This window comes from Lycorma delicatula, chromosome 1, assembly GCF_047948215.1.
Source record: "Lycorma delicatula isolate Av1 chromosome 1, ASM4794821v1, whole genome shotgun sequence".
Taxonomy (NCBI): domain Eukaryota; kingdom Metazoa; phylum Arthropoda; class Insecta; order Hemiptera; family Fulgoridae; genus Lycorma; species Lycorma delicatula.
Genome location: NC_134455.1, coordinates 328,908,962 through 328,928,955, shown reverse-complemented (window position 1 = coordinate 328,928,955; position 19,994 = coordinate 328,908,962). Strand labels below are relative to the sequence as shown.

Sequence of the window (19,994 nt, the reverse complement as noted above, 5' to 3'; positions counted from 1 at the left end):
AAAGATCGTTGCAGAAAAAATCGCATTTAAGCCGATTTGAATTTGTAATATTACTCATGTACCAACAGCAACGAGTTAAAAAGGTTTGGATGTTGAAAATGATGTCAATATTTTTACTGATGTTAATAAAAAGTAAAAATACAGCTTTCGCTGAAACCGGAAAGTTATTTTATCGATTAAATTATCGCCCAGATTATTGTACTTCTAAATGTTTTGTGGATCTGTCCAAAAAACTAAAATAATGATACTTATGTATGTTGTCGCGCGCGTGCATGCATATGTGTGTGATTTATGGGTATTGATTATATTAATTTGGTGTAAATATCGATTGAAGAAAGTGAGTTGATATAGAAGAAGTAGAGTATATAAAATTATGTTAAAATTTTATTCGTGTTTTTGTTTTAGCTTATCAAATGATAATACTGTACGATATCGGTTGAAATATACTAACGAAAATAGTGTTGCTCTGTTGCATACACCAAGAAAAGGAGAAAAATTGTGTTTTCCCGCAATTTCTGGTGAAGCATCTCTTGTTTAAACTAATTCTTAATAAAATAATGCCAAACAAACCAGGCTGTGTATATTTTTTCTGTTAAGTCAACGATACAACTCAAATTCAGTACTGTTCTTACATTAAACAGAATGTAATTAAGCCTCTGAATTCGTACAAATTAAAAATACAGTATTAATCCAGTTAGCTAACGTTTTTCAAGCAATCACAATTTCTGTACAGACTTTTTGAAACTAGATTTTAATTTATCGTGATATTAGAAACAGATTAATAGGTTGCTCAAGTATTAATAGTATTGTAACAGGACCAGCATAACGGATCTGAGTAACGGATTCCTTCCAATTAAGAAAAAGATATGAGAAAGTAACAATGAAAGGAATCCAGGAGTATTTTTCTTAGGCTAACAGGTCCGTTTAACAATCGTTCTTTGTAATACTGTCAATGGCATACCTACAACAGTTGTTGTTCGAGACAAGGTTTAAAGTACTCGAGTAGGGATTTATGGGAAAATGTAAGGGCGTTTACAAATTTATGGAATTATGGGAAAATTCTTACGCTTCACCAGTTAACGAATGTTGCACATCAGGGAATATAAGAATGCAGGGAAAAATAAGTATTAAACGCGGAGTACGAAGCGAGTATAAGCGTAGTGCTGCAGTTTGTGTTAGATGCGATTGAAGTGACGTCACAAGCATTCCAGTGTGGACAGTGGGTGAATGTAGGAATTTGTTCGGTGAATTATTGCTAGATAATAAGTGAAAGTGACAAAGTATTAAATTCATTCATGTATTGTTAGGGTAGTTCTATTACAAACAGGAAAGGTATTTGCAGCAAATGGAATTGTATGTACCATAGACTGGTCTTATATTATCTTGTTATTAATGTAATATTAGGTGTTAATATTACCGGTCATTATAATGTCTTTAATCAATTGGACTGTATTCTGGTTTTTATGATTTAACTACCTTTAAATAAATCCTGTCCTTATTTTACTATTTAGTATGTATTTTATTGATTATTATTATTGTTGTGGTTGTTATTCACTATTATTATTTTTGTAGTTATTTTTTTTTCTTTCCGTAGGGGGAGGAAAAAGCTCTGCCAGCCGCCGTCAGGCCCGCACTGACGGCAGTGCGGGGCTCTCACCCGCTAAAAAACCTCCCCTCCTATCATGCAGGGGCTTGATCTAAGCCATACGGTATGTACAGCCCCTGCATGATCACCCAGGCACTCTACTATCCGAATCCGTGTGACCGGAAGGCGTCCCCAAGGGGCGATCGACGAGCGACGATTCCGAGGAGACCCCGCAGCCCACCCCCAGAAGCTGGCCTCCCTTGATCACGCGTCATCGAACTCCAAGTCTCCATAGATTTTCGCATCTACTCAACCTGCCGCCGCCTCTCTTCATTGGCCTTCTCTCCTATCATTGATGTGATCGTAGTCGAGACACACTCCCACTTGCTATCGCTGAGCATTACCTCGATTACATTGTTGGCCCCTTCCACACCCTGATCCTCGAGCACTATTCGCAAGTTGCGCCATCTAGGACAAAAAACACTACATACTCTGCTGAATCCAGTCCGCCGCAATCGTGACAGCGATTTGTATGGCATCTGCCCATTCTGTACAGATAGTCCCGAAAACATCCATGTTCAGACAGGAACTGGGTGAATTCGTAGCCTGTGTTAGCATGCTTTCGCTCCATCCAGTTCCTGACGTCGCTTATGAGCCCATAGGTCCACCTTCCTTTGTCCGAATCTCGCCATCTGTCATGCCAAGCCATGTAGAAACCGTCAATTGCTTCCTTTCTGTCCCCTCCATTCACTATTGAAGCTCTCATTTGCGCTTGTAAGTCCATGGGCGGTACTCCAGCTATAACCAAAGCCGCTTCGGCGCTGATCGTATGATACCCTGCGATGACGACACGTATGTTTAGCCGACGTTGTTGCATAACCAAACGCCTCACGTTTCTGGCCCTCGACAACGCTCCCAGCCATAAAGGAACTCCATATAACACCACCGAAGAGTACACACTGGCCAACAGTTTCCTCTTACCCGTCTGAGGACCGCCCTTATTCTTCATCATGTTGCTGAGCGCCTTCACCACATTTTCACCCTTTACGCCTTCTCAACATATAGTAAAGGAACGGTTCTTGTCCAGCCACACACCTAAATACTTCGAGGCTGGACTAGGGTGGACTATCCTGCGTCCCACTCTAAAATGCAGTGGTCGTATTCTGCGTCATCCAGCCATAACAACCACTTTCACTTTGTCTTCAACGAGCCGTAGGCTACTCACTACTATCGTATAGATAGTATCTCCCACATCTATTTCCTCAGCACCCAATACATCCTTGGCCCCTCGACTGTCAACCAATAACAGTCCACTCTTAATCTCAGACTTGTCCTCAAATCATGTATTAATACATCGTCTTGTCCTTCCTTGTCTGTGAATGATGTATCAGCCATTTTTACCATCTTGAAAACTTCCTCACCCCAGTGTTTGGCAACAAGTATAGAAACCTTGTCGTCATCAATGCCCTCCTCCAGTTTCCTGATTATATCGTCAGATCCGATTCTTTTGATTGTCTGGGTGGCCTTATCAGACCCTGGCCTTATTCCCGCTCTATAACCGCTACATAACCTCTGATTCTCAGACCCTCTGTCTGTGCGGTCGCTTCGGTCTTTCGAGGTAGTTCATTCAGCCAACCGGTTGAAATAATCAACCTAACCCGCTGCACCAAGCCAACCAGGGCCGCAGACGTCGACTTAACATCCTGGTTAACCTCAGAACACGGTTTGACGAGAGAATCCAACAGCTCAGCTCAGGAACATAGATCTTCCAGGACAAATCCCGTGGTTAGCAGCTCCGGGCACACCTCCTGGGCTCCACAGTTCTGGAGATCAGGACCAGAATCACCACCGGACTCAGCATTCAAAGTCATAGAACTACCATCATCTGGACAAGATCTCCGCTTGATGGCAGGCGAGGACGTTGCCAGCGGAGACAGCGATTTCTGTCGCTTAAGGCTAGATTTGCCTCCCACCACAAAACACTCTTCCATTTCAACCACACAACGGTCCGTGAGATCGGGACTGTCATCGGTACTTACGTATTAACGTCACCGCAGCTACAGCTTTATTTAAAAACAAAGTAGTCAGTCGGATTTCGGTGGAAAATGAACAGTCTCTTTATTAATTTTAATAAATGGTTATTTATATTTATTTATTTTATAAATATAATTTAACCAAACTTAACCTACGCTCGCTTCGCTCGCTAACCTTGACTAATTAACACCGTAACATTTTGAGTATTTATTTAATAAATTCAGTAATTACTGCAATTATTTATTATTTAAATAATCAAAACACTCCTGTTAATTAGTCAAGGTTGGCGAGCGAAGCGAGCGTAGGTTAAGTTTGGTTAAATTATATTTATAAAATAAATAAATAAATATAAATAACCATTTATTAAAATTAATAAAGAGACTGTTTTGAATCTATTTTAAACTCTATATCGGCCCATTTTTCGCCGAAATCCGATTGACTACTTTGTCTTTAAATAAAGCTGTAGCTGCGGTGGCGTTAATACGTAAGTACCCTGTCATCTCCCGAAGAAGAGTCTGAACCAGCGTACTCCGCTACAGCAATCCGGCGGGTTTCCAACTGAGTAACCCTATCTTCCTTCCGCTTAAAATGCGTTTTTCGACTGGTACCCTCCGATACCACCTTCAACGGGCTCGAGCGGTGACCCTTCTTAGAAGGTAAACCAGTGCCTCTCACTCAGAGTCACCAGACGAACATTTACGAGGTCTACAACCTCGCAACGGCCTCCCCGTTACCCTCGAAACTGGACGGCAGTCCTCTTCACTTTTCGGATCTTCAAAATCGGACATCAGAAAAAACGAACAGAATAATCTTCCAACGCCAACAGTAAAGAAATAACAAACAGTTGTAAACAAACTATGTAAATATATAGTTTTACCAACTAAAATCGACATCAAACGCCAGAAAATGTATATATATGTATAATATAATCTATAATAAATATAAATAAATAATAAATAACACCCAACATAACAAAATATAAAGAACATAAACAGAAATAGTCACTGTTAATCTACGTTGCTATGATAAACAACTCAGATGTAAATAAAGTTGATTTAAATTAATAAGACAATAAAAAACGGGAACAAAAGCATAAAACTGAACTCAAACCAATACAACAAAAAACAATAACAAACAAAAACAAGCACAGTAAACCGAAAGAACGTAAAAACGAACACTAGCACGGAGTTAAAAGAAACACGCCTAATCACCATGAAACTCCCTTATTATTATTATTGTTGTTGTTTGTTGTTATTTATTTCCTTTATTATTATTATTAGTATTGTCATTATTGTTTTTTTGTCTTATTTTCTATATTCTTAAACTAATAAATTGTGTTTGTATAAACATTTTTAATTGTTTAAAAATATATCCTGATCGAGCCGCGAACACGCGACAGTGTCTAATAAATACTATGTATAAAACCCACATCATATTAAATTTGTTTGTTCTATGTGATATTAATAATACATATAATAAGTCTAGTAATATTCTTTTTACTAAAATTAAACAAATTTGCAAACAGTGTGTACTTAAGGATAACTAAGTAACTGTAAAAACAAGTTTTTCAGGTTGAACCAGTAACTTTTCTAGGTTTGACGCCCGAGGTCCAGTAGTCGATAATTGTGGTCGTTGCCTGACATATCACGATATGTATTTAGAAAACTTTATCGAGGATATTATTTTTGAAAATATTCTTTAACCTAAGAAGGGATTTTTTAAGTTGAGAGTTGTGGAATGAATTTCACTAAAGTACGGTACTCTCACTATTATTATTATATCGTTTATGAAATTAAAAACAAAACAATGCTCTACTGATACCCTACTTACTATTGTCGGATTAGTATTTAATTCATGCACTAAATAAATCTGCATCGGAAATACATATGACGTAAAATCATTACCAGACCGTGATGTAAATAATTAAGAAAATGATCTACAGAGTTAAAGCCAATATGGGATAAAAATTTCATAGATATATATATATATTCGTAACATTAATACGGCGGAAGAATATCGATTAATCATCAACGGATAAAGAAACGTTGAGGTTTTGGTACTCAAGTCAGACTTTATCAGTTTTCTCAACTCAAAGATAATGGAATTTCTAGAACCACGCAGTTTAGAAGATACCAAACAAAGGAAAACGTAGTTCTGAACCGAAGATTATTTAGGGATGAAATAAAGATGTTTAAAGTTTTAATAGAAAAAAATTCGTATATATTATGCAAATGACTAGTAAAAACTTAAGCCGTTTTTCACACAAAATATTTCACATATGATATATGAACTATTTTGTAATTCAAATTATAAATCTCAAAATTCTTAACAGGTAATAATTGAAAAAGATGTTCAGGATCAGATGTAATATGATATACTTGATCAATCTTAATAAAAAGTTAGACTTAGTATCTGTGCATTCTTGCACGTTCGCGCTTATGTGTTCAATTATTCAATTTTAAAATCAACTAGCGTAGGTGTAAACAACAAAAATTGCAGAAATGTTTTTTCTACAACAGTTTAAAATATTTATTTTGTTTTAAATTATAAAACATTTAAAATAATTAGCTAGTATTCATTCATTCATACAGGAAACATACGCAAGCACACACCTCTAAAACAGGTTTTAACATTAGGGGTTCCTCTACCAATACCTTATCTAAACCTTGAATTTGAATTATTTCAGTTTTTTTGTTACATAGAGGAAGTAACAGAGTTTTAAAACCGTTACTCAAAAATTACAATTTTTTTTTTTTTTTGTTGTTTGTAGAATAGATTAAGCAATAAGTCAAGGAAATGTACTTCATATGCATTTTATTAAATATTACGTAAATATAACATTGAAAAGTACATTATGCACACCTACGTACGAACTCGCAACAATCTATTACCCTCATTCTTACACTTTTTACTTTGGTATTATTGCACCCACAGGCACTTGCTGCCAGTTTTCTTCCTACTATTAACGGTAACAGATCTAGCATTAAACAAGTAATAATTTTATTATTTTTGGAATAAGGCCATGTTTTGTTAGCCAGTTAGTTTTGTTTCTTTCTTTTTTTGGAACTAAAATAAATTTTAGCTTAGTATTGATTTTGTAATTTAGAAAAAAACATTAATAACATTTTTTTTAATTATTCGGTATGTCACCTGTGTTTCTTTTCTTTTAACTGGTCAACGTAAATAAAATTACAACCATAATTATTAAAATCGTTTAAGTTTTCAAAATCATATTTTTCTTGACGTAAACGACGGTATATAAAACAATTATTTAACCGACGGTTACTGAAAACTTCAGTGTACTAACTACTGCATTATTCTTAATTAGTGTCAATGCGTTAATTTTCCTTAATTAATATATTTTAATGTTTTAAACATATTAACGTGTTTAATTTTAAATTAAGAGTAATAAATGTTAAATGGAATAAAAGGCGTTGTGAGATTTTTACAAGTCTAAATAAAATTGAATTGCACCATATACAACATTTTTTCGATTTCTAATGAATTTAGACAGACGGTCATTTGTACAATATTTCAATAATGAATGGCCAAAAGGAAAACCGGAATTATATTACTCTACAGCATTATTCTCAAAGTGGGCGATAAAGCCGCCTTGTGGGTGCTGGAGGTAGAATTCATCAGGGGAGGCGGTAGAATTATTGGCGCCATTATTGGCGATGGCTGATTAAAAAAAAAAACAAAACTTATGTTTCCCTGATATTTCAAACTAAAATTAAATACTCTCACACTAGTAAAAAAATTAAAGGGACGCTTATATTTTATGATAAAAATGATTGTATTCCAACTACTTTAATTTTGTAACCGAGGCTTAGAGAGCCGGATAAAAAAAACTTAAAGCTTGAATACTCTACTTTTTGACACTATACTTCAGATTTCAAAAATCATCAAATTTTAAAAAAATATCAGCGAGAAGAAAAGTTTTAAAAATTTGAAAGTTTTTCTTCGTGTTTGATCGAGCGCATGGGGAAAACGAAATTTGTTCAGTAAACTGGATTAAAATCATTTAAAATCTTAAGACTTTAACTTTAATTTATTATTTTTTTATTATTATTATTTATTATTTTTTTTAAGAGAAAAGGCCACTTTTGTCTTTAATGCTGCATATCTCCCGATCTAAGCAACATATTTACACAAATAAATATGGAAATTAAAGGTTTTTGATCTAATTGATCTAGTTTTAATGACAGATTGTGAGGTCTTTAATGTAGCGTTGCAATTTTCGGCTTTTGTTCATTTTATGCCGAAGTATTGACATCTTTAAAGAATGAGACTGCAACATGTATTACCTGGTCTCAGCTTAACCCAAGATATGACACGTTTAAAAACAATAACTGCAATTGCTGTTTTTAAGAGCGCATCTTAATAACAGCAATTGCAATTATTATTTTTAACAGATGGTAAGTCTAAACATTTTGGGGGGCGCTAGAAAATTTTTGATTCTCAATGTAGGCAGTGGGCAAAAGGTTTAAGAATCAATGCTCTACAGGTATTATTTTAAATTAAGAGTAATAAATATCTAATGAAATATAAGGGGTTCTGAAATTTTTAAATGTCTAAATAAAATTGAAGTGCACCACGTAGAACATTTTTTGATTTCTAATGAATTTACACAGATTCGTACAATATTTCAGGAGTGAATAGCCAAAAGGAAAACTGAAATTATATTACTCTACAGGTATTATTTATTACCTTTTGGTAGTATTACTAGAAAGAAATATTAGACTCCATCATTCGTACAATCATTAACTTCGCGTTAACAAGAGGGCAGAAACCTAATAACTTTAGACCTGATAAGAATTTCACAGGATTAAGTAGTTATATTTGTATCTTCTTACTCATCGGTATTTCTTTATGAGAGACTTAAAATTGCAAAAAACTACAGAAATTCCAATTGGAATGTTATAATATCAGTTGCTGCTTCTACACAGTAGGTAAATTTATGCGAGCCGAGGTAAAAACAAATTGTTCATTTACAGATACGTACTTATACGAGTATGTATATCTTGAAATGCATTACAGAGTTGTTTTCTTTTCTAATTTTTAATGAGAATCAGGACGAAGTAAAGGAAACTCGCTGCCGGTGTGGCCTTGATCTGCAGAAAGAGAAGACAGAAGATCTATGAATGTCTCCTTATCCTCTCTGCAGGCTCTACAATCGGAAATTTCTAGGTGTCTTGTTACATACATTCTTGTACAATAACTAAATTTATTTTGGATACGATAAAGTCAAATATTGTTTCGCTTTGAATAATCCTACTAAAACACTAAGGTATCATTATTAAAGATGTACATAATTATGCACTGTACATAATTATACATTCCCGTCTGAAATAAAATAAGAGATCCAAATGTTTTAATAATACAAAGATGGACTAGAAAGGAAAAAGGTAGTCCCTTCTTTCTAAAAATGTACAATGTCAGGCTCTGTCACTATAAAAAACTAGGCTACAGAACTATTTTCGTATAGATCTCAGCATAATGCTTCGAAATAAGAGAGAGACCTAATTATTCTTCTTCCGGGTCAGGATACACCTGTCTGAATTAAGGAAATGCCGCCACTTACATAGAGTCGAGTTCGTCTTCTACATCGAATTTCAACGTTCTTGAAATTCAAGACCATGAGTGGAAAGTCCTGGAGGATGAGACACAGTAAAATCATAGTGCTAATCTGTGTGCTATAAGTCTTTCTGAGAGCGAGCAGCAGAAGACCCCTGATCCGGTAGTCAGCGAGGAGGTTTTGGCTTCCTTTCGGGCCAAATTTCTGGCTTGCCTCGGTGATATCGACCTCATGGGCCCGGAGGGTCTCTCGGGCATCATAGGTGATGTCTATAAGGAGATCCAACTTAGCCGTCAGGCAGGCTACCGTGGGAAACAGGTTGTTGGTAGACTTCCGAAGTCGATAGGTTAAGATCTCACATTAACGCCAGCCGAAAACTGCAGAGGGCCAATAGAAGCGTTGATATCGAATTCCGTACTCTAATCGAGAGGAGATCAGAAGGACAAAGTAGGATCTGAAGCATGACATCTCAGGGCCAAACAGCAAAACTGGAGGGAACTCCGCGATGCCCTTGAAGAGAATATCTATGTAAACGGCCAAAAAATTGCTACTTGGTAGGCCGTTACTCTATTGAGTTGAGCAGAGACACTCTTTCCTTAATATACGTTGAGATGAACCGTGAGGAAATACCTGCCATTTATATCCTACTAATCAGCACAGTTTGTGGTGGTCCACCATCACCGGTAAAAGCCCCAGCTTTGACGGCGTGGCTTGGGAGAAGGACGATTTTGTTGTACATCTTGGTCTGTAGTGCGTGAGGCATTCAACTATGTTACCATCCGAAATGGATTTCACGCTTTATATGCTTTAAATGCTTCTGATGATACATATCATGCTTTCATCGTCAAGGACTTGAAAACAACGGACTGTGGCTTTCCGACCAATAAGGTAAAACCATATTTTATCTGTACAATTTTTGTCTGTACAATCCTGTCTTTTTACCAATCAATTCATGTGAATGGCTTACTTCATTTTTTCACAAATTTATCCATTTTGCATAAGAATCTCAATGAAAAAATAAAACAGTTACACTATTTCACGGCACACTAAACAAACCAAAACCTCAATTATTATTTTAAATGAAACTATCCTTTTAAAAATTTAAATAAAGGCACCAGAACGCGCTTCGCATTCAAAAATAAATTGATGTTCTGCAATCCCTATGTCTCATTTTTACTGTTGAGAGCAGGTTCAAAGGTATCACATGCATGTTCGATCATGACACTCTCCACTCTCACTGTGAATATAATGCAAGCAGTCCAAATTTCAAGGAGCATGTACACAACAAGTTGGAACATATAAACTGCTCATGTTTGTACGCTTCATACATGCATGTTGATACACAATACTATCAATGTAGCTAAATAGTTTTAATCAGTTTCATTGGGGTGGTTTGGGGGATTGCAAAATATGCATTGTAATTTTTTTAATTTTTTGGTGTTGTGGAGCTAAAAAGGTTAGGAATCATTGGTCTAGAGCTATGGTCTCCAAAGTCGGGTAAGCGTAACCAGGAATTATGCAAAGTAATACTTGGGAATACTTCAAAGAAGTAGGCTCACAATCACTTGCAAGTGTATGATCGTGTATCAAATGAGTGTGAGATTCTCTCATTGGTCGCTGTGTCTGGTTTCACTAGTATCTGGGTAACTCAACATTATAAATGTACCAGCTTTAAAGTGCATGTACACAAAGACTAAAAAAAAAACATTTAAAACATTTGTTACTCTTAATGATAAATGTTTGGAAGCCATTCTTGAGGTTTCTTTCTTAATAGCAAAAGATAAAAAATCATTGGTAAAAAACTTCTTCCTGCTGCAATAAAAATGGTGCAAATAATTCACAGTGAAGAATATACTGAGAAACTAAAACGTATTCCCTTGTCACCAAATACCATAAGTGTATAGAAATTTTTGTTGATAAATGAAAGAAATATTTATTAAAACAAATTTCTCAATGTGGAAAATTTGCTATACAACTAAATGAAAGCACAGATGTCACCAACTTTGCTCATTTAATGGCATTTATTAGATATGTTTTTAATAATGAGTTGCATGAAAAACTACTTTTTTGTGAGCCACTTAAAAAAACATGTACAGGGAAGACATCTTTTCAACAGCAAATAATTTCTTTGTTACAAATAACATTTTGTGAGAAAATTGTGTAAGTGTAACCAGCAATGAAGCAACTGCTTTAACTGGAAGAAAAAACGGATTCAAGGCAAAGGTAATGAAATAGCACCCAACATGAAATTCGTACACTGTATTATCCATCAGCAAGCTATTGCAGCAAAGAAATTGGAGCCAGAATAAATTAGGTGCTGCAGGATGTTATCAGCATAGTTAATTTTGTAAAAACAAGACCCTTAAATAGTAGAATTTGCTGAAAATGTAAAAATAGATCATCTTTCGATTGCAGCTCAAGCACAGTTAATTGACATGAGAGACAGCAATGTTACAGTCCAAATTTAAAGGAAAATCTCTTCGTAATTGGTGGATGAATATCCAGATTCTAAGTATCCTGGTTCTATATACCTATGTCAAGTAGCGTTTTCTGCAATGACAACAATTAAAACCAAGTACAGAAATAAATTAGAGTTAGAACCAGATCTTTGAATTGCATTAACAGAGGACATGAAACCAGATTTTTCCAATGTTACTAAACAAATACAATCACATTGTACATATTAAATTATAACTCATAATGTAAATTTGTAATTTAATTTAAACATATGTATATTGTTTAAAATAAGTAATTTAATTTTCAACAAACATGCGTGTGCATATGCACACACACACACACACACACACACACACACACACATATATATATATATATATATATATTATATGGGGTAATAATTATTTTCATCTTAGGGGGTATGCAATCAAAAAGGTTTGAATATCACTGGTCTAGAGAATATATGACTTCCTCATGTATTCTATAGAACTGGATTTAACAAAAATTAATATAAGTTCAAAACATCTTGATTTATTGTAAAAAATACAAATCATTAAAAATAAATCCTTGATAAACCTTTAACACTTAGCTAACTTTTTTTCACCTTACACCCCTGCACTGGATCAACAGTTAAGCATGGCTCAGCACCTTGAAACTCAACCAAGGGTCACCGGTTGGATCTTTTCTTTTGATTTTTGTCCACTCTAACAAGGGTACACCATGACTGGCTTCCCCCCTTCAGTTCAGGTCTTTTCTTTAATCGTCCACTCAAGTGAGGGAATACCATTGCTTCCCTCACCGGTTTAGATCATTTATTTCCCAGTAATCCCCACTGTTAAAAGCGATCTACTGAGATACAGTTGGATGGATACCATCTTCTCCAGTTAAACCATTAAAACAAATTTAAAATTGTTAAATTGTGCAACCTACTTTATATAATCATTTAATTGTTGGGTGAAAATTTTTTTCTCCTTCCATATGATTGATCCCTTCTTTCCCAAAGAAGTATAGTATCTTACTATATTTCTTCTGGTAGTATCTTCAGAGACTCTGCTTCCTGTCCGAGATACACAAAATAAAGCTAATTAGTTCTCCTGTGCCTATCAAGTAAATCCATACCTCTTTAAGTACAGACTCAATTATATAAAATTACATTGTTTTTTCTTTGAAAAAAAGGGCTACTATGCAGCTTTTATTTGAAGAATGAAATAACACCAATTTTCTATAAAAATAGTTTTTAGGAAGCTGCTTTTTATTTCTTAATACCTATTGAAAAATGTCTAAGATTTCTTCAACCCCTACATTTGTGGTTAAGCAAGTGGTGATCTCATTGCAGAAAATTTTGTAAAGTGACTAAAGCATGTATAAACCAACTTCCTCTTCATCTTTGTTTGGGGGGGGGAACTTTTTTAAATTGCAGTTTGGTGATATGAGAAAATGTTGCACATAAAAGAAAAGTTATTTCATGCAAAAGTGTGGTTCTGGACTTCTTCTTCTTCTTTCATTAACACTACAGTTCGATGTGAACCTTGGCTTCCTATTTTGTCTTTTACTTCTATCTATCACTGTCTGACACCCAGGACTCACAGATTGTTCTGTATATCCTCCATCCACCTTCTTCTAGGACTTCCTTACCTTCTTGTTCCAAATATTTCTTCTCTGAAGACTGTGTTAGGCATTCCATCACTCTTCATCCTTGCCACATGTCGCAACCATCTTATCCTGAGTGCCTTGATATTTCCTACTAAATCCTCTTCACCGATATAACAGGTTATCTCTTCGTTATTCCTTATGCACCACTCATCCACAGTTCTTATAGGTTCCACATTCTTGTGATCTTTCTTTCATAAACCTGTAGGAATATCTCATCTCTTTTAGTTAACATGGTAACTGCCATGCTGACCTGATCAGATTGATGTAGCTAGGTTGGATAAAACTTGCTGCTGACCGACTGGTCCATCAATACGTCATTTGTAATGTTTCACTTTTTTTCTGCTAGGTGCTTCCTGCTCAACTGTACTGGCAAACAAATGAACAACGTTGTCAAATGAGATTTCAGACTAAGCAAGGAATATAGTATAAATTTATTGTGACAGTTGTAGATCGGTGAAAATCACATTCCAAGAAGGCTAAATTTAGCTGGTCCCATCAGGTCCAGTACAAATATTTTACTAATTTATTATTTTGTTTTAATACCTCCTCCACGAATCATGAATAGGCCTCCTCTATGAATCATGAGACCTTGCCGTTAGTGAGGGGGCTTGAGTGCTCAGTGATACAGAGTAGCTGGACCGAAGGTGCAACCATATCGGAGAGGTATCTTTTGAGAACCAGACTAAGGAATGATTCCTGAACGAGGGCAGCTGCTCTTTCAGTAGTTGTTAGGGGCGTGAGTCAGAACGACTTAAACGGCCATATCAACATCACTCAGTCCTCTGAGTACTGCGCAGCTGAAAGCAATGGAAAACTACAGCTGCTTTTTTTTCCAAGAAAATGTAGCTCTCTGCATTTTCATATAGCAATGATGGAGGCACCTTCCTTAGTAAAATATTCCGGAGGTAAACTAGTCCCCTGTTCGGATCTCCGGGGGGGGACTACTAAGGAAGGGGTCACCAGAAAATTAAAAAATTAAATTCTACGAGTCGGAGCGTGGAATGTTAGAAGTTTAAAAAAGGTTGGTAGGTTAGAAAATTTAAAGAGGATAAATGTAGATGTAGTAGGAATTAGTGAGTTCAGTGGGAAGAGGAAGGCGACTTTTGGTCAGGTGATTTTAGAATAATTAACTCAGCTTCAAATAATGGGCAGGCAGGAGTAGGATTTGTAATGAACAAGAAGATAGGGAAGAGTTTAGAGTATTTCAAAATGCATAGCGATAGAATCATTGTAATAAGGATAAAATCAAAACCTAAACCGACAATGATTGTTAACGTCTATATGCCTACAAGTGCCCATGATGATGATGAGGTAGAGTGTGTATATGAAGAGATTGATGAAGCAATTAAACACATAAAAGGAGATGAAAATTTAATAATAGTTGGAGATTGGAATGCAAGCGTTGGAAAAGGGTAGGAAGGAAATATAGTGGGTGAAGTGGGTGAATAGGGGCTGGGCAAAAGGAATGAAAGAGGGGACCGACTTACAAAGATTTGCACGAAGTATAATTTAGTAATTCCCAACACCCAATTTAAAAATCATAATAGAAGAATATACACTTGGAAAAAGCCAGGCGATATTGGCAAAGGTATCAAATAGATTATATCATGGTTAAGCAAAGATTTAGAAATCAACTCGTTGATTGCAAAACTTACCTGGAGCAGACATTGATAGCGACCATAATTTGGTGATAATGAAATGTAGAGTGGGGTTTAAAAACCTGAAGAAAAGGTATCAGATGAATCAGTGGAATTTAGAGAACCTTGAGGAAGAGGAGGTAAAGAAGATTTTTGAGGAGGACATCGCAAGAGGTCTGAATAAAAAAGATAAGGTGGAAAATGTAGAAGAAGAATGGGAGAATGATAAAAAGGAAATTCTTAAATCAGTAGAAGCGAACTTAGGCGGAACAAAGAGAACTGATAGAAAACCTTGGGTTTCAGACGATATATTGCAGCTGATGGATGTACGTAGGTAATATAAGAATGCTAGTGATGAAAAAAGTAAAAGGAACTATAGACAATTAAGAAATGCTACAAACAGGAAGTGCAAACTAGCAAAAGAAGAGTGGATTAAAGAAAAGTGTTCAGAAATGGAAAGAGAAATGAACATTGGTAAAATAGACGGAGCATACAGGAAAGTTAAGGAAAATTTTGGGATACATAAATTAAAATCTAATAATGTGTTAAAGAAAGATGGTACACTGATTTATAATATGAAAGGTAAAGTCGATAGCTGGGTGGAATATATTGAAGAGTTATACGGAGGAAATGAATTAGAAAATGGTGTTATAGAGGAAGAAGAGGAAGTTGAAGAGGATGAAATGGGAGAAACAATACTGAGATCTGAATTTAAGAGAGCATTAAAAGATTTGAATGGCAGAAAGGCTCCTGGAATAGACCGAATACCTGTAGAATTACTGCACAGTGCAGGTGAGGAAGCGATTGATAGATTATACAAACTGGTATATAATATTTATGAAAAAAGGGAAGTTCCGTCAGACTTCAAAAAAAGTGTTATAGTCATCATACCAAAGAAAGCAGGGGCAGATAAATGTGAAGAACACAGAACAATTAGTTTAACTAGTCATGCATCAAAAATCTTAACTAGAATTCTATACAGAAGAATTGAGAGGAGAGTGGAAGAAGTGTTAGGAGAAGACCAATTTGGTTTCAGGAAAAGTATAGGGACAAGGGAAGCAATTTTAGGCCTCAGATTAATAGAAGAAGCAAGATTAAAGAAAAACAAACCAACATACTTGGCATTTATGAATCTAGAAAAGGCATTCGATAATATAGACTGGAATAAAATGTTCAGGATTTTATAAAAATTAGGGTTCAAATACAGAGATAGAAGAACAATTGCTAACATATACAGGAACCAAACAGCAACAATAATAATTTAAGACCATAAGAAAGAAGCTGTAATAAGAAAGGGAGTCCAACAAGGATGTTCCCTATCACTGTTGCTTTTTAATCTTTACATGGAACTAGCAGTTAATGATGTTAAAGAACAATTTAGATTCGGAGTAACAGTACAAGGTGAAAAGATAAAGATGCTACGATTTGCTGATGATATAGTAATTCTACCTGAGAGTAAAAAGGATTTAGAAGAAACAATGAATGGCATAGATGAAGTCCTACACAAGAACTATCGCATGAAAATAAACACGAACAAAACAAAAGTAATGAAATGTAGTAGAAATAACAAAGATGGACCACTAAATGTGAAAATAGGAGAAGAAAAGATTATGGAGGTAGAAGAATTTTGTTATTTGGGAAGTAGAATTACTAAAGATGGACGAAGCAGTAGCGATATAAAATGCTGATTAGCACAAGCGAAACAAGCCTTCAGTAAGAAATATAATATGTTTACATCAAAAATTAATTTAAATATCAGGAAAAGATTTTTGAAAGTGTATGTTTGGAGTGTCGCTTTATATGGAAGTGAAACTTGGACAATCGGAGTATCTGAGAAGAAAAGATTAGAAGCTTTTAAAATGTGGTGCTATAGGAGAATGTTAAAAATCAGATGGGTGGATAAAGTGACAAATGAAGAGGTGTTGCGGCAAATAGATGAAGAAAGAAGCATTTGGAAAAATATAGCTAAAAGAAGAGACAGACTTATGGGCCACATACTAAGGCATCCTGGAATAGTCACTTTAGTATTGGAAGAACAGGTAGTAGGAAAAAATTGTGTAGGCAGGCCACATTTGGAATATGATAAACAAATTGTTAGGGATGTAGGATGTAGGGGGTATACCGAAATGAAACGACTAGCACTAGATAGGGAATCTTGGAGAGCTTCATCTAACCAGTCAAATGACTGAAGACAAAAAAAAGTTTTAATATTGTATATAGCACAAAGCTTATAATTAGGAGTCTAATAAAGCCATGTATGAGATTGTTATTATATTTACTAATTAATAACTTATGTTTTTGTTACATGGCATTCCATGTAACAAATATGTAAGTAGTTTATACAACATTTTTTAAATAAATGTTATTTTTTATTTAAAAAAAAAATGTTTCTAATTTATTAAGAAATAATAATACAACTGTGTATTCAAAGAACTGTTTATTAATTAACATGAAAGATTATAATTTGATTTTTTTTAAAAATGGTTAATAAAATACATCAAATGAAATGTAGTGACACAAAGAAAAATTTACTTAAAAAAAACTTAAAAAACTTACTTGTAGTGAAAGCTTACTTGTAGTGACAATAAAATTTACTATCATGTTTGCTTGTGAATGTTCTTAAAACAGTCTTTGCAAAGATATGGCTTCTGAGGGCAGTTTTCAAAGAAGGTTGACTTTTTTTTATGAAACTTTTTGTTGTGAAATATTTTTGGTATGCCCAAGGTAAACGTGAATCAACCACAATCAGTAGCAATTGTTAATATCATTGATTATTTTAAGATAAAGATTCTGATTTTGTTGTACAAATATTATTAGTGTATAAAAACAATTTTCATTGTTTTTTTTTTCAAAATTATAAATACAATTACTGAAAAAATAATAATCTCCTCATTTCATTACTAATGTTCATGCCCATTGAATTCTGTGAGCATTATACAAAAAAAAATTATGGTTCCAAGATTAATTACAATTTTTTGTTTGCAGGGAAAAATGAATAATAACAATTATCTTTTGATTAGATTTAGACTGAACCCATTTTTCATACCTGTTTATAACTTTGCTACAGATAGATTAAAAAGAATACAAATTATGTAAAACTAGTTTTTTTAACTAACATGTCATTTATCAGCTATTAGATCAGAGTGCACACTAACAGTGCACAAAAAAAATTCATCCAATATTACCGATGTTGCATTTGCCACTTAAAATATCAAAAACAGTGTAAAGGGATATCTCCTGTTTTAACTCATTCCATCACAACAGATTTCTCAATACAATAGTTCTATAGCAGTATCCTATTGCTAATACTATGAAAAGATTAGTAATAAATGCTGAAACAGCTTATCAGAACCTATCAAATCATACTATATTAATAATAGTATTAATTTTATAATGATGACTGATTTTATAATAACGCTAGATTGTATACAAATACATAGTCTCAGAGATATAAAAACTGATAAAATAAACCAACTTTCCTAGTAAAGATAATTTTTTGCAAATTATCTACAGTAACATCAAATATAGGTTTTTAACATTGGTATTTTGAAAGAGAATCATTAAAAGGATTGAAGGTTATTAGTTCTGCTGTAAACAAATAATCAATTCTAAAAAAAAATGATCTGTTAAAAACTTGACATTTGGGAATAATGTCAAACCTGGGAATGACCAATTTATAAACTTGGTTGACTCCTCTCAACTCACTGATCTCGCTGAGGAGAAAATACTAGAAGAGGGTTTTATTTCTATAACTGGGCATCGACAATTTTAGAGTCACTTTAGTACAAATGTTTTACTTTGTGTGATATCCTTTAATGAATTTATAACTGGTTTCTAGACAGTACAACCAATACCATAACCCAAAACTATTGTCAGTATACTAGTGGATAATAATTCATCTGAGTTCTTTCTACTTATTTTCAGTCAATATACCTGTTGTAATATGATGACATCTTCGATTTAGTCAATACAGCACACCTTCTACAGTTTCTAGTGTATTAGAAAATTATTGTCGTTTCTTCTTCCAGTGAGTCCCTTTACTTCATTATTTTATTATTAGATTGTTAAATTACAATAATTCCTTTCATGGGAATAACTTATAAGAATTAAATAATTCCTTATAACAAATAATACCTTTCATTGTTAAGATATGTATCTTAACAATTGTATATTTGCAATGAAACAGACTGTCAGTTCAGCTAATGGGAACATAAATAATGTGAATCGTTTGGTAAAACGAATATTAAATAGATAAATAGCTTCACTACAAAAACCTTCTTTCTGTAGTCATTCAATGATAATTAATTTTAGTCAAGATATTTAATGTACTATCAATTTCCTTATGAAGTGGACTAACTGAAATCTAAATCATTATATAATTAGTGGTAACCAAGTATAAAATTTTTAAAGACAAACTACAGAAATTAGAACTCTTAGTCAAATTTTGTAGTTGAAATATGATAATGAAAGTGAAGGAAAACTATTTTCTATTACAAATAACAAATATTCTGATTTTATTACTGAGTAATGATGCAATTCCTCAAATTGCATATAATTCTGATGTAAAGTATAATATTAATCTTAATAAAATGTAAACTAAATTTATTTTTTATTATAGGAAAATGATATTACTTTTTTGGTGGTTATTTTTTAATTCTGAGATAAAAAAAAAGTATATATATATATATATATATACTTTTTTTTTATATATATACATCATAATGGTACGAATATGTAAATATCATATTTCATTATGCTTTTAGTTACATTTATTTTATTTCCAAAAATATAAATATAATGGTGATAAAGTATATATCCACACATTGGCCTTAATCTTTTTTTTAAGCCAGATGTAATTTAAGAATGGTAAGAAATAAGTGACCTTGATAATAAAAACTATTTTTAAGATCATTAAAGCGATTAATTGCTTCTTAGGTTTCTGTTGAAAATAATCAGCCTGTTAAATAAAAAAAAAGTTGTAATCTTGATTATGTTAAATCATTCTCCAACAGTTTAGTGTAGATGAATGTAATTCTTGTTTCATGACAGG

The 19,994-nt window shown here is 33.9% G+C and overlaps 1 protein-coding gene across 1 annotated transcript in view; it reads left to right on the top strand.

Annotated features, from left to right (window-relative positions):
• LOC142317880 (uncharacterized) overlaps positions 1 to 19,994 on the top strand; it is a 154,014-nt gene that overhangs the window by 45,645 nt on the left and 88,375 nt on the right. Inside the window, exon 7 of the mRNA XM_075354425.1 lies at positions 406 to 532. Within this exon, the coding sequence (XP_075210540.1) occupies positions 406 to 532 (127 nt within the window). The remainder of the gene's footprint in view (positions 1 to 405; positions 533 to 19,994) is intronic.